At 29.2% G+C, this 23005-nt stretch overlaps 1 protein-coding gene across 1 annotated transcript in view; it reads left to right on the forward strand.

Annotated features, from left to right (window-relative positions):
- Positions 1 to 23005, forward strand: part of LOC107449023 (formin-like protein 1) — a 117305-nt gene that overhangs the window by 21154 nt on the left and 73146 nt on the right. Inside the window, exon 2 of the mRNA XM_016064418.3 lies at positions 22027 to 22112. Coding sequence (XP_015919904.1) covers positions 22038 to 22112 — 75 coding nt within the window. The 5' untranslated portion in view covers positions 22027 to 22037. The remainder of the gene's footprint in view (positions 1 to 22026; positions 22113 to 23005) is intronic.

The following is a 23005-nucleotide window of genomic DNA, read 5'->3' on the forward strand; positions in this document are numbered from 1 at the left end:
GAAGACATTCGTACGTGGGTAAACATGAGCATTAGTTTTGGGAAGGGCTACGATAATCTTAACCAAATGAAAAATAAAAGAATAAATTTATTTATACTGCGTATTAATCTGTTGTACTTGGTAAAAGGTGGTTTTAAAGTAGTTATGAGAAGTAATATCAGTACAACTCTCGCCATTTTAACATTTCCCTTTAAAAATTTGATTTATATTCGCGGTTATTTCTCGTGGTTAAGACGAGATAAAGGAAGAAAATAATATATTCGTACATAAGTTAACATCAATGCTAGTTAAAGATTTTGGAATTTGGTTACGGTTACGGTAATCATTACCAAATGAAAAATAGGGAATAAATTTATTTATACTGCGTATTAATCTGTTGCACTTCGTAAAAGTTGGTTTTAAAGCGGTATTTAGTAGCAATTTTTTGAATGAATCAACTAATATCATTCGCACGTGAGTATGAAGGCATAAAAGAACTTAGCGAACAGTTCTTAGAGTGAAGAAATGATTGGTTACGAGCCATTTTAACGTTTACCTTTTATGAACTTGTATTAAGGGTATTTGAGGTGAATCCTGGACCTGATGGTTTAGACCAGTGTTCCCCAACCTTTTTATCGCCGTGGACCTGTCAACGTTTGATAATTTTACCGCGGACCGCTGGGGGGGGTGACGTTGATTGTTTATATTTTAGATTATTTTGATTTATAAATTTTAATTTAATTGTATTTAAATATGCCTCCAAAATAAAATACAGTTACACCAAAAAATAAATATAAAGTGATTTAATATTTTAACTTACTAGAACGTTAAATCAATGAGAACCCTGAACTTGTTTCTTTGCAATGAGATGGTTCCATCTGGAGTAAATCGGAGACAATGATACATTACAAACATTAAAAAATTTATGTCACTACCTTCGGGGACCCCTTTTTTTAAATAAATAAAATTTTAATGGAACACAGATATTTTTAATTTGGGGTATAAACCTAGGAATTCAAATTCAGTTTCAATGAAATGCCCGGCCCGGTACCATTTGATCCATGGACCGGTACCGGTCCGCGGACCGGGGGTTGGGGAACACTGGTTTAGACGATATAAAGAAAGAAAAGGAGATATTTGCACATAAGTTGACATAAGCGTTAGTTAATTTTACGAAAGAGTTACGATAATCATTACCAAATGGAAAATAAGGAATAAATTTATTTATACTGCGTATCTGTTGCACTTCGTAAAGTTGTTTTTAAAGTGGTATTTAGTGGCAATATCTTGAATGAATCAACTAATATCATTCGCACCTGAATATGAAGGCATGGAAAAACTTAGGAAACAGTTCTTAGAGAGTAGAAATGATTGGCTAAGAGCAATTTTAACGTTTGCCCTTTAAGAATTTGGATAGGAGGTATTTGAGTTTATTTCTGGTTGTCTTTTTGAAACATATGAAAGAAGAAAGGCAGATATTAGTACATGAGTTAATGACATAACATATTCGTACATGAGATAACATATACCGTGTTAGTTAAAATTTTTGAAACGAACCACAACAATCACAAAAGAATAAAAAACTTATTTATATTGCATACTAATCTGTTTCACTTTGTAAAAGGAGGGCTATAAAGTGGTATTTCGTAGTAATTAATATCTTGAATGAAACAGCTAATATCACTCGTCATTTTATGATTTATCCTTCAATAATTTGGATTAGGGGAATATGAGATTACTTTTAGTGATCTAGATGAGATAAAGAAAGAAAATGAGTCAGCATAAGTGATAATTTAAGATATGAAAAGGATTTCGATGATCATTACCAAATGAAAAATAAAGAATAAATTTATTTCTTATGCCTATTAATCTGTTGTATTTTGTAAAAGGTGGCTTTAAAACGATATTTGGCAGCAACATTTTTAATTAATTTCGCACTTGAGTACACTACTAGAATATTGTAAATTTTACTATGTTTCTGGCTTTATGGGATCACCAAAAAACCCGGTAACTTTTATTGAAGCGTTTTGGTAAAGATTTTGGTAATATTAACAATAATAATATGGCTTTATAATAAGTGATGAAAATCGATAAACGTAGTAAAATTTGTTTATTTTATCATGATACCTTAGACAGGGCATAAAAACCAGTTATCCAGTTAAATTTACTTTTCAGTTTTCTATTTTTTACTAAAAGTGTGGTAATAAGAAGAATAATTTTGAAAACCAGAGTTTTCGGTAAACCGTTACCATATGAAAAGAAAAATTACAAAATGAATGGTTTCGTATATTAACCGGACTTATGATCTTTTTTTTAAATCATAAATGTCATTACCATACAGTAAGGTAATTTTACCTGAATTTTTTTCTCCGCGTAAGAAGATTCTTAGTAATTAGCATACTTTCTGAGACACAGCAATGAAATTTAAATACTTATTATAAAGATTTCTTTTTCATTTATTTTATTCTAAGTATTGTAAACAAAATCTGATATTATTACACTTGTAAGACCAAAGCGAAGTATTTAAAAAAAAAATCGCAAAATTGCTATTACAAAAATGCACTATCAAAATACTAGTTAAATTAGAGGTTAACTCTTTAGCGTAGAATTTTTATTAAACATATTTTTCACTATTTTGTGCTAATTTAGATCAGAATAAGTGAAAAATATTATATTTAGTGCTTTAATAATTTATGGTTATGAAATACAGCTTGAAATACCAATAACTTTTTCTGGGTTAAAGGTTAAATCTTCCAAATACGGCTCACTTACAAACGATAATTTTTCAAATTTGCATTTATTCTAACAGAAACGATTTGGAATTTCTTTAATTTACAAAATTAATTATAAATAAATTTTTCAATGTTAATTAAACAAAAAAAAAATTTAAAACAGCTTTTTTTTTAGGATTTTATATTTTCGTACAAAATAATTCCGATAATCTAACATCTTCTTTTAGTAACCATTGGACTGGTTTTTTATAATTAAAAAAATACCAAAATGTAGTTTTGCTTGTAATTAGAGAGTTAGAAAAAATATATATGCATAAATGAGACACCGGTGTTCCATCTGCGTCAAAGGTTTAAGTAAATTTTTTCTTTTCAACTGAGAAAATTTATCACTTAGTCCATAAAATATTTTCGCTCTATCTAACAAAAGCAAGACCATTTGATATTGATCAATCTAACACTGAAACAGTTAAAATTTTAAGTGGCAGTCTCATTACAGTTTAATAATCGCATCAACCCTTAAGGGACAAATTTTTTCAGGTGTGGTTACAGTGAAAGTGGGTTCATTGGGTCAATAACGCTGGGAAAGTGAACATCGCGTATGATTTAAGCATGGGATCGCCATGGACGAAACGATAATCCATGGCAGCATTTAAATTTTAATTGGGCGCTTGTAAAACCTCATTTTTGCCCCGTGACCTTGGCGATACTTGTGTTAGGGTACAAACATTCTTTTGGCGAGTGGTACCTTTCATAAAGATAAATTCGAAATTAGAACGCCGCTTATTGTTGTAACTGGAGCTTGTTAAAGCTTTAGAATACTCAGTAACCTTTATGTAAATTTAATTAATGAATGGTTTTTGAAAGCGCCGGGGAAGTTTGTATGTTTGTACACTAGCAAGATTCAATGAGAATTTGAATTGAATGAAGCTGGTTCTTAATTTGTATCTTGAAGGCCTTTGAGCCATTGAAAGAAAATTAATGTTCGGCCTTCTGGAGTTGGACATTAATGAACAATTAAAATAGTTATTCTTGAAAGAGTATCTATTTAAATCTATGCTTATTCTGGATTGAAATTAATTACTGTTATCTATCATGAATTTAGGGTGCCCTTGCAGGAATATACCTTTTAACGAAAGAAATGCAATAACACTATAGACAAATTTAAGTTGTTTTGAATTTTTGTGCAACATTATAAAATCGTTTGATTGTAAGTTTCAAAACTAATGCTATGGTATTGAATAAAAATAAAAATTTGAAAATTAATTTTTTTTAAAAAATGTCGTTTAAGTTAATAGGAAATAATAAGTTAATAAATTAGGAGCTTTTTTTCAGAATAATAATAATCAAGTTTATATATATTTCTTAATCGAAAAAAGCTTTGTTATTTTATTATAAGTAATGTCTGAACGCTCCTCTAACCTCCACTGTATGCTTCCACTTTCTTAGGGAGTGGGAGATAATAATTTAGGAGGAACGAGGAGAATTGAAGTTATCAAAAAAGGCATTGTTTTTTTTTTTTACTTATTTATTATTTTTTTTTTTGCGCTGAATCGAATAAAATTAAAAACAAAGTGCTATGTTCACTAATTTTTTAAGCTATTTGAATATCATGTATATGTAGTCCTGGAATGTTTTAAATTGACCTACTAAATGTTGATTAAATTTTTTTTAATTACATTAAATATGTATGAATGTTTCATATCATTTTGCAAGTAACATCCACAAATTAAACTATTTTTCCGCAAATACTTCATATAAAAGATAAGGACACATACTCTGTTACTGAGGAAACTCTGTTCCATTAGGGATATTTTTAATCAAATTTATTTTATGTCTAAAAAGTGCTACCAATTGATTTTTCTAGATGTTAAAATACATTTTCTACCTTCAAAGTTGCTTATATATTAACGCAATACACTTAAATGCAATAAATACACAGTATAAAATTCTAGGTATAATCACGATTAAGAACTCTGATATACTGTAATTTTTTCAGTAATATTTACTGAATTACTGCAATAAAATAAATATGAAAATGGATTTTACGGGTGCTTCACTTAGGGTGCTGTGAGTACTTTTTATCTTAATTTCATTCTGTAACTCGATGCTGGACTTCAAAATGCTTGTTGCTAATGATCAATTTAAAACAATAAAACAATTAATATTAATAATTTAATGATTTATTCAAAGTTTAATTCACTTATAACATGTTTGAATACATTCAGTTCTAAAAAAGTAAAATTCAGAGTAAAATTCAAAATTACTTCCATTTATACAAAAAAAAAAAAAAAAAGAATAAGNAAAAAAAAAAAAAAAAAAAAAAAAAAAATACAGTTTATATCTTTCATATATACTCTTTATTAAGTCTCTCACCAAATATTTTTTTAAAAAGTCGGCGCCATTGTATATAGAGAAAATAAAGTATGGTTACAACTACCAGAATATGGAAAAATTTACCGTATTTCTGGCTCTTTTAACACCAAAAAGCTCGGTAATATTTACCGTAATACTTGGGTAATAATTTCGGTAAAATTAACAATAAAATATGGTTTTATAATATGTAATAAAATTTGGCAAATGTAGTAAAATTTGGTAATTTTATCATCATACCTTAGAGCAGGGATGGGCAAACTTTTTTTGGTCGAGGGCCAAAAATCGAGAAAAAATAGTTTGGTGGGCCGAGTAAAACCTTCTAAAATAAAAATTCTATCTTCTAAAATAAAATAAAGTCAATTCACCATTGAACGCATGGCTCTCTACATCAACTTTGAATCCTTTAGTTGCCATTTTGGGGTTAAAAAAAATTACCAGTATCTCAAAAAAGCAATAGCCATTTTATGCATTCAATAATTTCACCATTATTTACAATGACGTTGTTTGTGTGCAGTCTTTCCATACGCAGTAAGTGATGTTAGAACTCGCGCCGGCAGAAAATTCCGCTCGTTGGAGCTTAAAATGCGCAGTCTGCGACATGTGAAGTACAATTCGCCTATATTAGATTCCATGTGTCTGCTCCTCGAGAAAGACAAATGCTCGTTGGAGCCAATCTACGGCTATTCTATAAAGAACTTCTGCTTTCAACATTTTACCAATTGAAGCTGTCTGTCCTAACTATTTCCATCAATTTATGCTTTGTAGAACAAAAATAGAGAAAGTAAAAAAGTCATCAGTACTTTGTTAAAAAAGAAAGAACAAAAATAGCTGTAAACAAAGTAGACAAGAAAATGGATATATAATGTATATTGTTTATATTCGCCACGGATCGGCAAGTTAAATTCTGTCCGCGGGACCGGATAAAACCTTCCGGCGGGCCACAGTTGGCCCGCTGGCCGTAGTTTATCCACCCCTGCCTTAGAGCACAAAAACCATTTATTCCGTTAAATTTACTCTTAAGTTAAAGAACTATAATTTTGAAAACCAGAATTTTCGGCAAACCGTTACCGTATGAATGGAAAAAATACTAAATGAATGGTTTAAATACCGTATATTTTAATTTTATCAATCAGAATTAAAAATTTTTAGACGAGAAATGTAATTGCAATTAAATGTTGTAATTTTATAAAAATATTTCGGTTCTGTTACCCAGAATTATGGTTTTTTTAGACCAGAAATATAATTGCCATTGAGTGCTGTACTTTTACTTAAATATTTTTCTCTTTCAATGACTATATTAACAGAAAATGGTTATCAACTTTGGTTACAATGCTTTTTCTAAAAAATGCCTGTTAAATTAAATGGTGTTTATAAAAGCTATTTATAATACAGAATTAAAAAAAGGAATTATGTCTAGAAAGAAAAGAAACTAGCTTAATTTATTCTATAAGTTCTCTCAGTTAGAATCAGCGTTTACAATATATTAAGGTGAAAACAATATTGCGAATCATTTCGATTTTATTAAATAACATACCATTTATGGCAAGTTTAACGTATTAAATGATTAGGCACTTCAAGCTCAAATTTTTTAATATTGACATTTACTTATTAAAGACTTTAATCTTTCATGGTCTTTATTTGCATGATTCGAGATTCAGTGAATTGTAACAACTATTTTAATTTAGCATCCAAATTGAATCATAAAACAAAACATTCAATATTGTTTCCGTTAACCGGAAACATCGTCCAAGATCACCCCCAAAGTTCATTGAATCTAATATTAAAGAATATTTTTCTGCATCACCGATTTTTGTAGCCAATCAATGTTGAAAAAACACGCCAAGACTTATCTTACCGGACGTTACACTTTTAATAGCCTTGTTTTGTAACGTCCCCAATGGGATTTATTTAAAAGGTTTCTGGTATTAAAGCTTTTAAAAGCTTTTGAGCACTAATTGGAACACTAACTTTTTTTCCAAGAATGAAAACTATGTAGAAAAAGATCAGTGGTTTTAATAAAAGTATCTAGATAAATTTAGTTAAGACTAAATAATAATAAAATGTTTTAAGGATCCTATAATATTTATCCGTTTATTATTGTTCAATAATTAAAGATAATAAAATAGTTAATTATATGGCATATTGATCTCATTTTATTTCATATTAATTTTTTTCTATATAAGTAAAACAGAATGTTCATATGTGTGTATGTATCTAATACAAATCCGCAATTCTGAACCAATCTGCACTCACTGGTTTATATGTTATGTATATAGTGGTGTACTCTAGTATATACTCATGTATATACGTTCAAAGTCACGGTGGACTTACTTATCTACGCTAAAACTCACCATATATCCCAAAGAAAAACTTTCTTATTGGCTTTCCAATGAGGTGAACCGGGTTCGAATCCCAGCCAAATAAATACGCCAGGTAAATAAGAATTCCGTATCCGGCTCCCACCGACCACAGTGCTGACGTAAAATATCCTCAGTGGTAGACGGATCATGGGTTAGAGTCCCCTTGCCGTCAGGCTAACCGTGGGAGGATCTCCCTCTCCATGTAACGCAAATGAGGGTTAGATTCATCAAAAAAGTCCTCCTCGAAGGCAAATTTTTCCTAATACTTGATCCAGGAGATCCCTTGTCTTCTGTACTGGGTTCGAAATTACAAGGTTACGAAGTTGAACATTAATAGTCGTAAACCAAAAACATTGCGTCGGCTGCTCAGCGATTAATTAAATAAAAAAAAATCATGTACACAGATTTTCTATCTTAAACTGTTAAACCCAGTACTGGAATGCATGATCTTGATAATTTTTGAGTGGTCTAAATTGGAATTCTAGTTGCCTTGACTTGGTGCTTATTTTCGATTTTCGTTTTTTAAAAGCCCTTAAAGGTGCGTATTGACATTATATTGACTGTATTGACATTATAGTGACTCTTTTTGACTTAATATCAACTGATTTAGATTGACTTTTACCAACCATATTCACGAGAGTTTCTAACTTAAAAAAGAGTGTTAGATAAAATACTCGCTAGTATGATCTCGATAACCTTCATCGTGCCAAAATTTGAATGCCGATTACTTCGAATTCATCGGAAAGCAAACAATAACTCATATCTGTTCTACTGCAAACTCGACCTTCGAAGTTGTAGCATACATATTCTATTAGTAGCATTATTCAGATAAGCTGCTTACAAGTCTTGTAATGAAATTCGAATTGTAAGATCAGGTTAATCATATCGAACAAAAGAAGTTGAGGTTTGTGCCACCTCGCTCCATTTGTTGCACTCCTAGAAGGGACTGAAAGGCTTGTCCGAACCATATTACTCCCCCACAATGGAATGCACCAATTAACCCGTTTTAAGCCTTTTATAAGCTTAAGTCACTCAATGGTCATCCTTTGTTTTCACACGTTGGAAAATGAGGCAAAATGATCTTTGGTACGCTTCGTTAAGTAAGAATGGTTACGCTTTCTTTATTTCTTCTTCTTTTGAGAGATGGAAGGGTTCGATCGGTTTGTTCTTTTGCGGCTTTGTCTAAGCTTCGAATCATTAAACAAAAAAGACTGACCTCACAGTAATCGAACGAAGAGAAATACGGAAAAGGTTTTTCTTGTCTCTTTTTTTTTCTGTAAATGTGCAAATCAATAACTGAATGTGGCAGATGCTTATCTGATATATTTGGTTCTGGTCTTTTGTCCATTCGCAAACATGTTTTGAGTTGATTTTTCAGTGAAAGAGATTTACCCAATGACATTCTAGTAAAATTGGAATATAAATTTTGAAAACATATCAGGAAATGCTTGCTTTTTTGTATCATTTTCGGCAAATGTATGAATTGGGGTCTAAATGTAACAGACGATTATCTGGTATGTGTGGTTATGGTTTTTTGTCAATTTGCAAACCAAGTTACCTTTTTGGTGAAAGAGTTTTGTAGATTGATCTTCTAGGAAATTGGAATATAAATTTTGAAAACATGTCAGGAAATGCTTCTATCTTTTTGTATCATTTTCGGCAAATGTATGAATTGGGGTCTAAATGTAACAGACGATTATCTGGTATGTGTGGTTATGGGTTTTTGTCAATTTGCAAACCAAGTTACCTTTTTGGTGAAAGAGTTTTGTACACCGATCTTTTAGGAAATTGGAATATAAATTTTGAAAACACATCTGGAAATGCTTGTTTTTTTGTATTATTTTCGACAAATGTATGAATTGGGGTCTAAATGTAACAGATGATTATCTGGTATGTCTGGTTATGATTTTTTGTCAATTTGCAAACCAAGTTACCTTTTTGGTGAAAGAGTTTTGTAGATAGATCTTCTAGGAAATTAGAATGTAAATTTTGAAAATATAAGTTTATAACGAAGTAGGAAAATATAAATTGGAAAATAAACTGAATTTTTTTTCCAAATGTGCAAACTAGTAACTAAATATAAAGGGTATGCTTATCTATAATTAACCAATCTAAGAGATGCTTTATATGTGGTTATAAACTTTTGATAGATTTATAAACAAATTTAGAGTTGGTTCTGATTTCTAGTTGATTTAAATTTTTATTATTCCTGATTAATTTTTTTTAAAAGTGCAATTTAATAACTAAATATAACAGGTATGCTTATTTATAATTAATCAAATGTAAAAGATGTTTTATATGTGGTTATAAATTTTTTATAGATTTCTAAACAAATTTAGAGTTCCTTCGGGCTTCTTCTTGATTTGAAAATAAAAGAAGCTATCTTTTAAGGAGAAATAGCTCTACTCATTGATATTCTAACAAAAGTGAAAAGTAAATATTTAAATATAATGAAAGTGTTTTTCTTGCTTTTTCTTTTTCCTTCCAATGTGCAAATTAGATGCCAGAACGAGGCACACACTTATCTGATACATGTGGCTATGTCTTTTCGTGGAATTCCAAACCATCTGGAAATCTTATCTCACTTCAGACTAACATAGTTTGATAAATTATTAAAAAATGTTTTCAAACGGAAAAAAAACTTAACTTTAGGTTTATACGAACATTATTAGTTTAAGAATTTACTGCATGACTGCAGTACTTTATCTTTTTACTATTTAGTTAATTTCATTTTAAAAATATTTACCAGCCTCCGAAACTTTAATGATTTTTGTTGTCATTATAAATATTGATATTTGATTCGTTCATTTCAATGGACTCTCTTTTTCGGCACATGGAACGAATAGCCGCTTCTATACGGATCATCGCTCATATGCTTTGACGAGTACCACTTATTGAGGGCGGCGTAGGTAATAGCATAAACTAGTGCAGTAGTAATAATTAATGAAACCAGGTTAAAGTAAAAAGCAATGTTGGTAATAAAAACTATTTTTAAAAGGCATAGCAGATTTTAAAATTAAAGTGTGTCAGTACATTCATGAAATAAAACTATTTTTTTTTGTATGATCTGAATGATTCGATTTTTTTTCTGATGCTGATGAGTTTTTGACAATATTTAAAATTAAAAATGCCTTTTATGTACCAGTAGGTTTCAAAATGAACTGTAAATGACACCGGTGTTTGAATTTTACTGGAAAAAACTATCATTATCAAGAAAAAATTATTAACATACATGAAAAATTATTAAATACATTTAAAAAAATTGTGCTTACTTAAAATGAACTCATTTTAAATATTTAATTACGTAGACCTTTAATATCAGTTTCAAAAGTGATCTATCGCCCCCGTAGAACGTTCAAGACTTCTGAAAAGGTGCTTAACACTGATAGCGTAAGCTGATTGCTAAGGTCTGCATTTTGAAGACATAAAAATCATTTAAAAGCTAGAAAATGCTTTCCTAATTTAACAACAATTTAAATCAGAAACATTATTTTCCAAATTTAAATGTATTTGTATTTGTATTGAAATACATGGATAACAGAAAATGAGATGCAGTTTTGATTAAGGTATGAAGTAAATGTTAAAGGGAGGGGGAAAGCATCATCTCGGTAAAAACAACGTAGCAGGAAATACAGAGTCATAGTAAATGCTAGAAAAATAAAAAAAATAAAAAATAAAACACCAGTGAAAAAATTCCTCAAATGTGATAAAATATCATGGAACGTAAAAAACAAACAAACATGAAAAGTGTTAATGTGTAAAACAAAATGTCCTAAAAATTATGAAAAAAAAAAAAAATGAATGTCATAAAAGTGAAAAACAATTAAAAAAACCAAAAAAAATTCGAATGTTATGAATGTTGTCAAAATCACGTTAATTACGAACATAATTTTTTCACAGATCTACGAAAGCATGTAATGTAATTGGAAAGTTATATTTTATTATTTAATTTAAATTGTAAGATTATATATTTAGTTTATATCTAAGCAAGTACTAAAAACTTATGCATATGCTACTTTCATGGAAATTTCTCTAAAAATATTACTGCACCGGTAGTAAATTTTTTAAAAATAATTTATCGGTACATCCTGTTGAAAATATGGAAGAACTGAAAAACGAAATTTAAAAAATAATATTTTTTTAAGTGTTCCTTGAAAACTTTTTGTTTTAAATTGCAGACTATGATCCGAAAAAGCATGGTATTCTATGATTTACATCTCTGATTATTGTTTCTATTTTTCCAGTTTTCATTAGTTATGTATTCTAAAAAATTCCATTGCTTAAGAAACAAAATATTATACAAAAATAATTGAAGAATATAAATTTTCTTCTACCAGTGCTTGAAATATATAACAAAAGTTATCAATGCTTCATAGATTCTGTTTAAAAAAAAAGGAATTTTTTAGAAAGGATGTTTTCCAGACATTTTCTGATAAAAATGTATTAAAGACGAGAATGGCGATGCAATGTTTTCCATAATTTTTCCTTTCTTTTCAGGGATATTTTCGAGTTATAAATTATTTATTCATGAAAAAAAAATCTTTATGGATATTAAAACGATCATCTTCAGTTGGTGGTGAAGCACTTTATTCCAAAAAACGACATTTTTTTCCTAAGGGGGAAAGAACTGATTCGAAGTTGTGTCAAGAGACAAGGATTCCATTAAATTCTCATTTATGCAATAGGTCACTAGGTGTTTCTTTTTATTTTTGTTTAGAGCATTTTAGCATACTTGGCTTATTTTTGTTAATGGGAGTGGCGACCACATTTGGCGATTATCTATGAAATGTTGACATTTTAATCAAAGCTGGTATGGTGACATAATCTTTGTTTTCTTCCTCGTTTACAAGACATTCACCTTGTTCTTTTTATGTATACTCATCTAATCACCTGTTTGCGTATGGATTATAGATATTTGATGGCAATTAAGTGGTGGTTATGTAGAATGCTACGTCAGATGAGTATATTAATCAGGCCATAAATCAGGATTAGAATTAACAACAGATGGAGATAAACCAAAGTGATAATAGGGAAAATAGAATTAGATCTAACATACATCTTTTAATTACATTAGTTTGCTTTCTTGTTTTGAAATAAATAAGAAGTTAATCAGAAATTTGTCGTTCTCTAAGCACACGAGCTGTGAAACTAATTTTAGGTCATGGGCTACTTCGAAAAAATTATTAGCTATTTATCCTACTATTATTTTTAATAAAATAAATTTATTTTAAGTACATATTTCGATTTATTTGATCTATTTTAACGAATATAGTTTTAATTATTCACAATTATATATATATGAATTAAAATTACTTACTTACCTAAGCACAATTAAATCCTTAAAAAATGAGAAATTATTTAAAAATAAGAAACAGCGAAATTACAAAAAATTCCTTAAACTATGTAATTTCGTAGTTAATTAAAAAGAATAATTTTATTATTTGCTTCAAGCTTTTAAAAGATTTGTGGCTTAACATATTAAGAATTGATGCTGTAATTACTTCTAAAAGCAATTCAAAATTTTTTTAAATTGTATGATTTGATACTTTTTAAAAAATTTAGTTAGTTTTTAAGGGATTTTAATTTAATCCCACTTATTTTGCTTTTTTATTATTTTAAAACGCTTAGCATCCCTTTTCGGATTGCAGAAAATAAAAAATATTTTTATGATTGTATTGTTTTTATTTAAAGTTATTTGTTTTTATACCTTTTTTTGTATTTCAATGATATAGATTGCTTCATTTATTTGTTTCGAAATATAATTTATTTCAAACTCAATTTAAATTGTAAGTTTTTTCTCGTTAAAAGATTAAATTTAAAATAATTTTATTTTGCATGGTGAAAAAAGGAAAAAAACATTCATTTGAATCTTGCCGCTGTTATATTGCCGTTGTTTAGGATTAACACCATCCAGGGAAAACCTAAACTATGTTAGCAAAGTTTCCAAAAAGACGAATTCTGCCCTTTACCTCTCCAATCAAGTTTATTATTTTTTTTTTTTAAAAAAACAATAAGCTACAGAATTTCTATTATAGGCTTCTCTCTTGAGAATTTGAAAAGTAAAGTGGTGAGTTTTCGAATATATTTTTAGAAAGAGTTACAGTTTTTTAGTTTTTTTCCAGAATGCTGGTAGGCGTATAAATATTATCTGGGATGAAATTGTTCTTTTATGCCAATAAAGGCTATAACTAGAACCCCTGCTAAACTCAAGTAGATTGTTACTGTTTAAAACATATTTAAGTTTTAACTCAGAAATTTTCCCGTTTGAAGTTTTGAAAATTTTTCAAGAATGATTCATTAAGATTTCATGAAATCTGACACATCTGTCTCAATAGAAATATAATGTAACTAAATAAAATTAAGCGATGAATAAATTGCAAGAAAACTGAACTAGATTTGTAAACAGATGATATTACATGGCACTGCAAAGCTGCACCTTGCATATGCGTCTATGGCAAAAATGCACGAGGTAGAATTTTTAAATTTGGAACTAAACCTAACCTCAGCTAAATGCCAAATCACTGTTAGAAGTTTCCCGGAAAAATGGCTTACAACAATTTATTTAATTGTTATTTTACCGTATTCAAACAAAACAGTAAAAAAACTATAAATAAGGTGGTATTTAAACTGTTAACTGCGCGAAAAAAAATCCCATTTTTTAACTAGCTTGTAGCTAAAACTAGAGTTTTATCACACCAAATAGACCCACTTTATAAAGCCACTTAGTATATAAGCTGATGGGTACATATTATTGCTGAGAAGCCTAATCTGTTAATCTCATGACCGATAGAGCGTGGGTTTGAGTCTCAGGGTTGGCACCACAATATTTTCTCTATTCCCTTCGACTCATGGAGAGTTTCTAGCGTCCTGCATTCTCCAATTTGTGCCCCACGGTTGTTAGAATACAATAATCTCATTGACGCATAGATGGTAGCACCATAAAGCTGCTAAACTATCGCCAATGTTCAGTTAAAGTTCTATTATACAGTTTTGAAACCATGCTAGTTGTAAATGGTTAAATAATCATATAGTTTTGTATTTATGGTTTTTCAGCCATACTAATAGTAAACGGTTTCAAAACTGTAATGGTAAATGTTCTTTACCGTAAACTTTACCGTTAATTGGATGGACAGATGGCAGGTTATCTAAGCATAATTTTAGAATGAAAATTCTGACAGTGTTCTTTCTAAATTTGAATAACTTTTTAATAGAAAAGCAATTTAATTTTTAATATGCTGTCCTTTTCAGGAATTCATTGTCTCTCGCAGTTAGGTGTTTGTCCCACTTGTCCCACAGCTCATGGATTTTTGCGTAACACAATGTCGCTAAAAATTAACCTCCAAATGAAGTTACTTCGTATTCAAGTTTTCTAAAGAAGCTGTCTTCTTCCCTGAAATCAGACAATATATCAGACCACAGCTCTCAGAATCACTGTTCCATGTTATATCCTTCCATCACGCTAACTGAAAGCGTAATCTTGATCTTGAAGAGTCCCAAGATCAAAGTTTAGACAAGAAAGCAGTCACTTTTCATAGTTCCTATATTGAAATATTAATTTGACTAGAGGCCGGTGGTAAGAGAATGTATCTGGTTAGATAAGATAAAAACGTGCTTTAAATAGAAAGAGTCTTTGCTTGTTTTTCTTTGTTGTGTAGAAGTTTGCGAGGGTAATTTGTCCGATTCGCTCCAATACTCCGAGGTCTATGGTGCAGACAATTGGGCGCTTAATTTTCCTGAGGACGCTACACAAAGCAAAAGTGTTATACTTACGTCAATAAAAAGAAAACTCTGATAGATTTCCAGAGATTTATGTGGTACTGTTTGGCTTTCATTTGAGAATAACAAAAGTTTTCTAAATATATATATTGAATAGTATTTTGTGTACAGAAGGTCTTGCCCCGGTTTCTATTAATCAAAAATATAAAAAGAACACTCATTTCAAAGTTCATTGTTTATTAGTTTCGAAGTTCATTGTTTGTGCACCGTTAGAATTTTGATTTTAAAATTACGGTAAAATACCCGGCGTCAACCTGCCCATCTAATTAACTGTAAAGTTTACGCTAAAGAACATTTTTTACTTCACGATTTTAAAACCGTTTACAACTAGTATGGTTAAAAAACCGTTTTTTAACCATTGAAAGCTAGCATAGTTTCAAAACAGTAAAAATGGAATTTAACTGACCATTACAGCTACGCTTTTTTTATATTAGGTAATGTGCATTAGAGTTAGGTTGTGTACGAGTAAGGTTTTATCAAATGAACAGTGGACTGGGATTTAATTAGTTTATCTGGTTATTTCAACTACAGTAAGAGAAGGCAAATACCAAACTTTTTTGTGTCAAGTAGCTTAATGGGGACGCCATCTATGTGTGAATGAGAGTGCCGTATTCCAATAGTCCAGGATCACAAATTGGGGAGTGTTATACGCTAAAAACTCTTAATGTGTTGAAGGGAATGGAGGAAATATTGTGGTGTCTAGGCTGGAACTTGAACCCCTGTTTGTCATGAGATATAATTCTATAATACTCTCTCGACTGTAATATGTACCCATGTGCAGGGAACTAATCGGTTTCATTAGATAGGTCTAGCTGGTGCGCTAAAATTCTGATTGTTTCGCCGTATTAAGAGAAAAGAGTTAATGAACGGTTTTTGTCACAGTAAACAGTTTGAATACCATGTTATTTATGGTTATTTGACTGCTTTATTTGAATATAGTAAAATAACAATTAAGTAAATTGTTATTTAACCATATTTTCCAAGAAATTCTTAGTGGTGTGATGTATACATATTACGCAGACTTATTGATTTGGTTGGTTTAGGATATTAGGTTTAAGAATTACATAAGTGAACCACGGTTGAAAATGTTATTCTAAACTGAAAAATAGTACTTTTGCAACCTCCTTCTGTAATGTTATTGTAAACATAAAAGCACTTTAAGCCTCAACCGTTCACCTGAATCACGAAATTCGATATGGGGATCTTTGAAAGCTATAGTAGATCTAGAACACATGGAATCTGCAATTGATCTCGAATTAATATTCGTTTACGATCTCGAATTGATCTCGAATTACGTACAGCCAACTTCTTTTAATATATTTCACCGTATCCGGTAATCAGTGCTTCTAAGACGTTCAGCATGCATTCCGTCTTATGGAACAAACTTCAAGCATGTTAAGTAACATTATAAACTGTATTAATCTAATATACCATTTGTACTCATGAGGGATTATTAAATTTTTTCAATTTATCACTTTTTTCTGATGTTTCTGATCATGCATAGCTCTGTTACTCTCAATCCATATAATGCATCCCGACTTCCTTGAAAGTTTGCTTCACCTTCCTTAAAAGTTCCTTCCTAAAGTTTACTTTCTCGAGACTTCTTGTATATTATACAACATATTATATACCACATAATATATACAACATATTTTTCGTTGCTTTGTCGCTAAAAACTCAGTCACTTTCCAAATTTACCAGTGTAATAAATCATACTATAAATGTTTAAAAATTGCAAATAAATGTAAAAATCTGAAGGTCCCTTTTATTTTCATTATACTGGTCTTTTTTAATTAGAAATGTTTTTACTTATTTATATTAAGCTTTGAAGTGTTTATTTCCAAAAGAGGTACAGTGCGCAAAAAAAAAAAAAAAAAAAAACAGCAAACAAACGATTATGGATATCTTTTGATCTAATGGTCGGATCTTCACATTCTAGGACTCAATTTTGAATGGTTCAAGGAGAGGGACATTAAATATGCTAATTAATTAGTGTAAATGATAATTTGTTGCGAAATCAGGCTCAAGAACATACTTTCTCTGAATAAACATACGCTTTTTCAACGGATTTGGATTTCTGACCCCCTAAAATATAAGAGGAGACCGCAATCTGAGGAATATAGTCCCAGTAATTTTGTAATGAAAGCAGTCCAGATCTTGGGCCCCTTTAAAGAAGTAAGATATTTAAATTTAAATTTCTCAGGAACTATTCGATTGATTTCGCTCAAACTTCGTATTTTACCATATAAAATGATGTAAAAAAATATAGACTTAACAGTTCAAAGTTTTTTCGAATATATATATATATTNTATATATATATATATATTATTTGAGATTAAAATGAGAGAATCGGGCATTAATTGGTCAATCGTAACAACTTTAAAAACAAACGAACAAACTGTAAATGAAATAATTAATTGAGTAAAAACCACTGGAATACAATGCTATACACTAATTGTAAAGCCAACAAATTGTTATATGAAAGTATTTTTACTCTTTTTTTCATAAGAAAAGTTGAATGTTTTTCAAAATATATTTTTAAAATTATTCTATGAGTAAAGCAATTTCATTTACTTTAAGAGTTGCAGTTATTTTTAAGATTTATAATAAATCTTTTTGTTTTGTTTTAAATATGAACGTTAGATTTCGTAGAAAATACTTACTTTTTATTAATTTAAACCTAAAAAGAACGTAATCGTCTTCATTTAAACATGATAAATGAATGCGTTTGCATAATTTATTATCGAAGCAAAAGTTTAAAAATTTTACTCAGAATTTTGTCAAACTGTCACCACTAACTCTATTACCATCGTATGAATTTAAACATTTATTGCATTATCTGCCTAAAAGGAAAGTGATTAGAAAAATTCTTTCATGATTTGCAAAATTTTATGACCCATAAAGTAACTTTAACATCTTCTGTTCTTCTTGCAAAACGTTTTTTTCTTCAAAACTTATTAGTTTCAAATTATTGTTCGTTAGTCTCTAAAATATGAAAAACGCATGAATTATGTGCTTAAAACTTCGAAAAGATGGCGAAGCAATTATCGGTTGCAAAAAAATCTAAGCACTAATGTTTTATTATGGCACATGTTGCGGCTATTAAACTAAAGCTACTTTAACTGAAAGATGTTATTGCTACTTTTTTAGAAAGATATACGAGTTATTAAACTGCTCGCCATAAAATAATACATCGTCTGCTTTTTTTTGTTTTGAGAAAGTGAACTTTCATTTTCTTACTTTTCAGACGATTTTAGAAACGATAAAAATATTTTGGTATCTTCGGCTCTGTTTATAACGTGATATTTTATGGAATTTTCGATGCATAAAATATAAATGATTGTAATTATCTATTAATTAAAGAATAAAGTTTAATAGAGGTTGAATAAATGTTTCACAGCTTGAATATGCTATTTCTCCTTTTTTCCATCTTTCTTATGAGAATCTTTCTTCTCCAAATGCGTATTTTCTAATTAGATAAATTAGACAAATTATATATTTCGTAATTTTCGGGTAATTAAAGTAATTTTCTTTTTATGGAAAGTTCGCCATTATTTTTATGCTATTCAGCAGTTTAATTTGAATTCTTTATTTCGTTAATTAAAAATTAATTATTAATTCGTTAGTTTTAAACTTAAAATCTTAAGAACATTTAAGATTCTTTTACTATGTCTAACGAAGATGTTTATTTTTCAATTTTTAAAACGATTCAATTTCTAAACACATTTTTAAAACGTTTCTAAAATGCATATATTATTTTGAATTTTTCATTCTGCTGTATTATTTACTAAGTCTACAAAAATATTCGTAAGTTTTTTTTTGAAGAGACACTTAGAACTTGATTTTAAAACTGCACACATTTTTTTTCTCAAAAAAACATGTTTGGAATGTTTGCCATAACATCTATTATTTAGTACAATTTGTGTTCACCATATATTTGTTATCTTTCAAAAATTAATAATTTTAAAAGTAGAAAATTAATAACTTTTACTAATGACTTTAATTATTAATTGAAAGTTATTATTATTTCAATTATTGATTAATTACTTGAAAATTAATATTTTTAATTTTAAACCAACGTTTCATTTTCATGATTAGTACCATTTTTTAAAATTAATATGTTAACACACAAATTATATCTTTGAATTTATTGTAGACAAATATTTTTAGCTCTTTTGTTTTATAATTATGGAAAAAAAAAGCATTCTTAGTTTCAATATAACTTTATACGAGGAAATTCATGGCGCAAAAAAAGTTAGTCTAATCTTAAGCTCTAAAGTAATTTTTGTTGCCATTCGTAAGAAAATAATTAAAATTAGTTCTAAATTGACAGAAGATCTCCTTAAGTACAGAAGAGGTTCATCTATACACGGAGAAAAATTTCTAGTAAAATTCCATACTGCATGGTAATGGCATTTGATGTAAAAAAAACACCTGATAATTCGTAATTTTTTCCATTCGCATGGTAATGGTTTACCAGAAACTTTGGTTTCCAAAGTTGTAGTTTTTATTACCACATATTTAGGTATCATGATAAAATTACCAAATTTTACCTCGTTTACCAGAGTTTATCACGTATTATGAAACTCTATTTTATTGTTAATTTTACCGAAACTATAACCAAAGAGCTTTGATAAAAATTGCTGACCTTTGCAGTGTTCCGGTAACCCAGTAAATTTTACAATATTCTGGTAATTTTGCCCACACTTTTCTTTCTCAGTGTACACGTCTTTATATTTTTAAGGAGTTGTATATGCAGTATGTTTGATATGATAGAGAGTAAAGGAGTTCGGTGTTTAAAATTTGTATCAAATTTATGTTTTTAGCAATTTTTAGTTAAGAAGCTCAGATTAGTTTCCTTTTAAAATTGCTTGAAGAATCTTCTTATTTCAATTCTAACCAGTTTTATTCATTGTTATTCAGGTTTGTTTTTTAAACTACTGTTAATTTTAGCGAATTTATTATTCATTAATATTATTTAAAATTTCATTAATTATTAGTAAATTACAATTATTAGTCAATGAATGCGTCCAGTAAAATTTTAATGACAGCAACTTTAACAGAACTGTGTTGTCCAGTATCAATAGACGGAAAAAAGAAAACGTAGAGAGAAAATGAACAAATAAAATTGATAAATAAGAAAAAAACAAGCTAAGTTTCTTGTAAATTTGCTTTAATCGGAATAGTTAACAAAAAAAGAGCAGCAGTACAAATTCAATGAGATCTAACATAACGGGTGGTATAAGTTATTTAAACAGTGCTAGAAAAAAAGCGGCTAATACAGAAGTTCAACGTTCCAAAGAAGGTAAAAGTTGTTCCGTAAAAGGTTGTTTGAATTTGTATTTCTTCCCGGTTCTCTTTGTTCTATTTGACGAGGAGCCAGGGGTGAAAGCAACTTTTAACAACATAATTTTTTTTTTAGAAAAAAAATACCTTGACAAATTGCCGGACTTGAAATGATTGTAGTTTTCAAACATTTTTTTCTAATTTTTTTCTTCTTTTTTTTGCGGAACTGAAATGAAAAAGATCTTAGAATAATGTATCAAAACGATAGTGGTCAATTTTTTTCTTGTAACAGTCAATTTTTTTCTTGCACGTTTATTTATGATCTCAAAAAGTTCTTAACTGTTCAATGAAATGGCTCTTAGCAATATTATTGATTTAAATCTTAAATGTCAGATTTTCAATTAAAGGGCATATACCTTTCTCAGTTTTAATTTTTTTTCTAACTTATGTGTACTCTTGACAATATTAGTATACTCGAACGTGTATATTCCTGAAGTATTCGAACATTTTTCTGGCTTATGCAATAAATATGAAAAAGTTATTCATTTAAGTAAAAATGTAGTTTTTTTTTTAGTTTTATAAAAAAAAATAGAACTGTCCCCAAATTAAAGCCTGTTGCTACTTAAAGAATTGTTAACAAAAATAATTTGCTATATTTTTTCTATGAAGTTCTTCTTAAATAATATGCTTGCTTTTCTTACTATATATATATATCTTATACCTTTCACAACTGTAAAAACTGCACTGTATTCCGGATCAAATTACGTTAAAAAGTAACAGCAGTCAGGGTACCGGTAAATTTTACAGTAAAATATTTTTTTTACCGGAATGCATTACGGAGCAAAAAAAATCTGACATACTGTAATTTTTACAGTTATAACTAACGTAAAATCTCTGAATTACTCAATTAAATTAAATATTACTGCAAAAAATTGTTGAAAAATATTTTACGGTAAAAATGTATTTTACGGTAAAATGGATTTAACAGATGATGCAGCCAACGTGCCGGTGCTTTATACCATAGTTTGATTTAAAATTTGTTACAATGTATGGCTGATAATATAATGCTTTATTTTCGAAATATTTTTTCGATCAATGCAAAATATTTTGCATTCTACGAGAGTCCCGACTAGATCGTTCAGGATCTAATTTTTTCAAATGCCTATTGTTCAAATATGCCAAAATTTAAAAAAAGAATAACAAAATTATAAATTAAAATTTCTAGTTATGAAAGTTTCAATGTGGTTGTTGGTTTTTCTTTCAAGTATTACCCAAATAATATTCTTCTCCACATGTTTAGAATTAAAAACCATTTCTTCGCCAACTTCATTCGCAATTATGAAAACTTTAGTTTTCGTCTGTTGATGCCAAAGAAAAATGACTTTAGACATGTAATAAATATAGTATCTTCTAAATATTACAGTATTTTTATAATGTCTTCATAAATAAAATTTCACATTTTATTTCTTAACTTTAATTATTGTGAATGCTCAACTTAAAATATTATTCAATGTTTCAGATTAAATTAACATGATAATTGAAGATAAATCCAGAAATGCCGATGGATACATGTCCAGTGAATGGGACTCAAGAAATTCCAAAAAAGTAAGAAATTATTTTTTAAAATAATAGATTTAAGATTAATTGATATATTCCAATAAAAAATTTAAGCATGAATAAATATTATATAACAAAATTATTACGATTTCAGATTACATTATAAATAGCAAGTCTGTTGCATAATTTTGTAAGTGTAAAAATATGTCATATTCTAGCGATGGTCTTTAATAGACAGAAAAATAGTCGTCACAAAAGAATCATGTGTAATAACTTCTGATATAATCACCTACTTTATGTAATCTTAATAGTCTAAGGGGATCAACTCAATTGCTTTAGTTAGAGAAGACGGTTAAAATTACGAAATCAGATATAAATGTATGTTTTTTTGAATAAAAATACTTGTTTAAATATGGGATTCCTAGGTTAGTACAGCTCTACACTTGGCGCTGGTCCTTGAACCCTTTTGCTCTTTTTTATAGGATAAGTGATAAACATGAAATACAACTTTTTTAGCGTCTATGACCCTCAATAATATGGGTACCACTAAGATTTCTCGAGTATCCGTAGAACTTTAAGGGTTTTCTTGTACTCGGAAAACACCTCACTATAAATGCATATTTGCCCGGCGAGTCTCCAAATCAACAGTTCTTGCAAATAAACTCGCAATCTCATTGCATTGATACCGACATGAGAAGGGATCAATTGGATGTGCACCTCCGAATGAACTGAAAGCATAATAAGCAAGCACAGGATGGATATTCCCGACTTATCCAAAGCATTTGTCATTTTGCTTAGATGTTGAACTGAAGAATGAATGTCAGTTATGGGACACAAACATCCACAAAATTAGGGTTAACGTTATTCGAAACATAGCTCAAGCCTCTTTTGATAGTGATAAACTCGGACCTGAACACAAAATACGAATTGGAATTAAGTCA

The sequence above is a fragment of the Parasteatoda tepidariorum genome, chromosome 4, assembly GCF_043381705.1.
Source record: "Parasteatoda tepidariorum isolate YZ-2023 chromosome 4, CAS_Ptep_4.0, whole genome shotgun sequence".
Classification (NCBI taxonomy): Eukaryota; Metazoa; Arthropoda; class Arachnida; order Araneae; family Theridiidae; genus Parasteatoda; species Parasteatoda tepidariorum.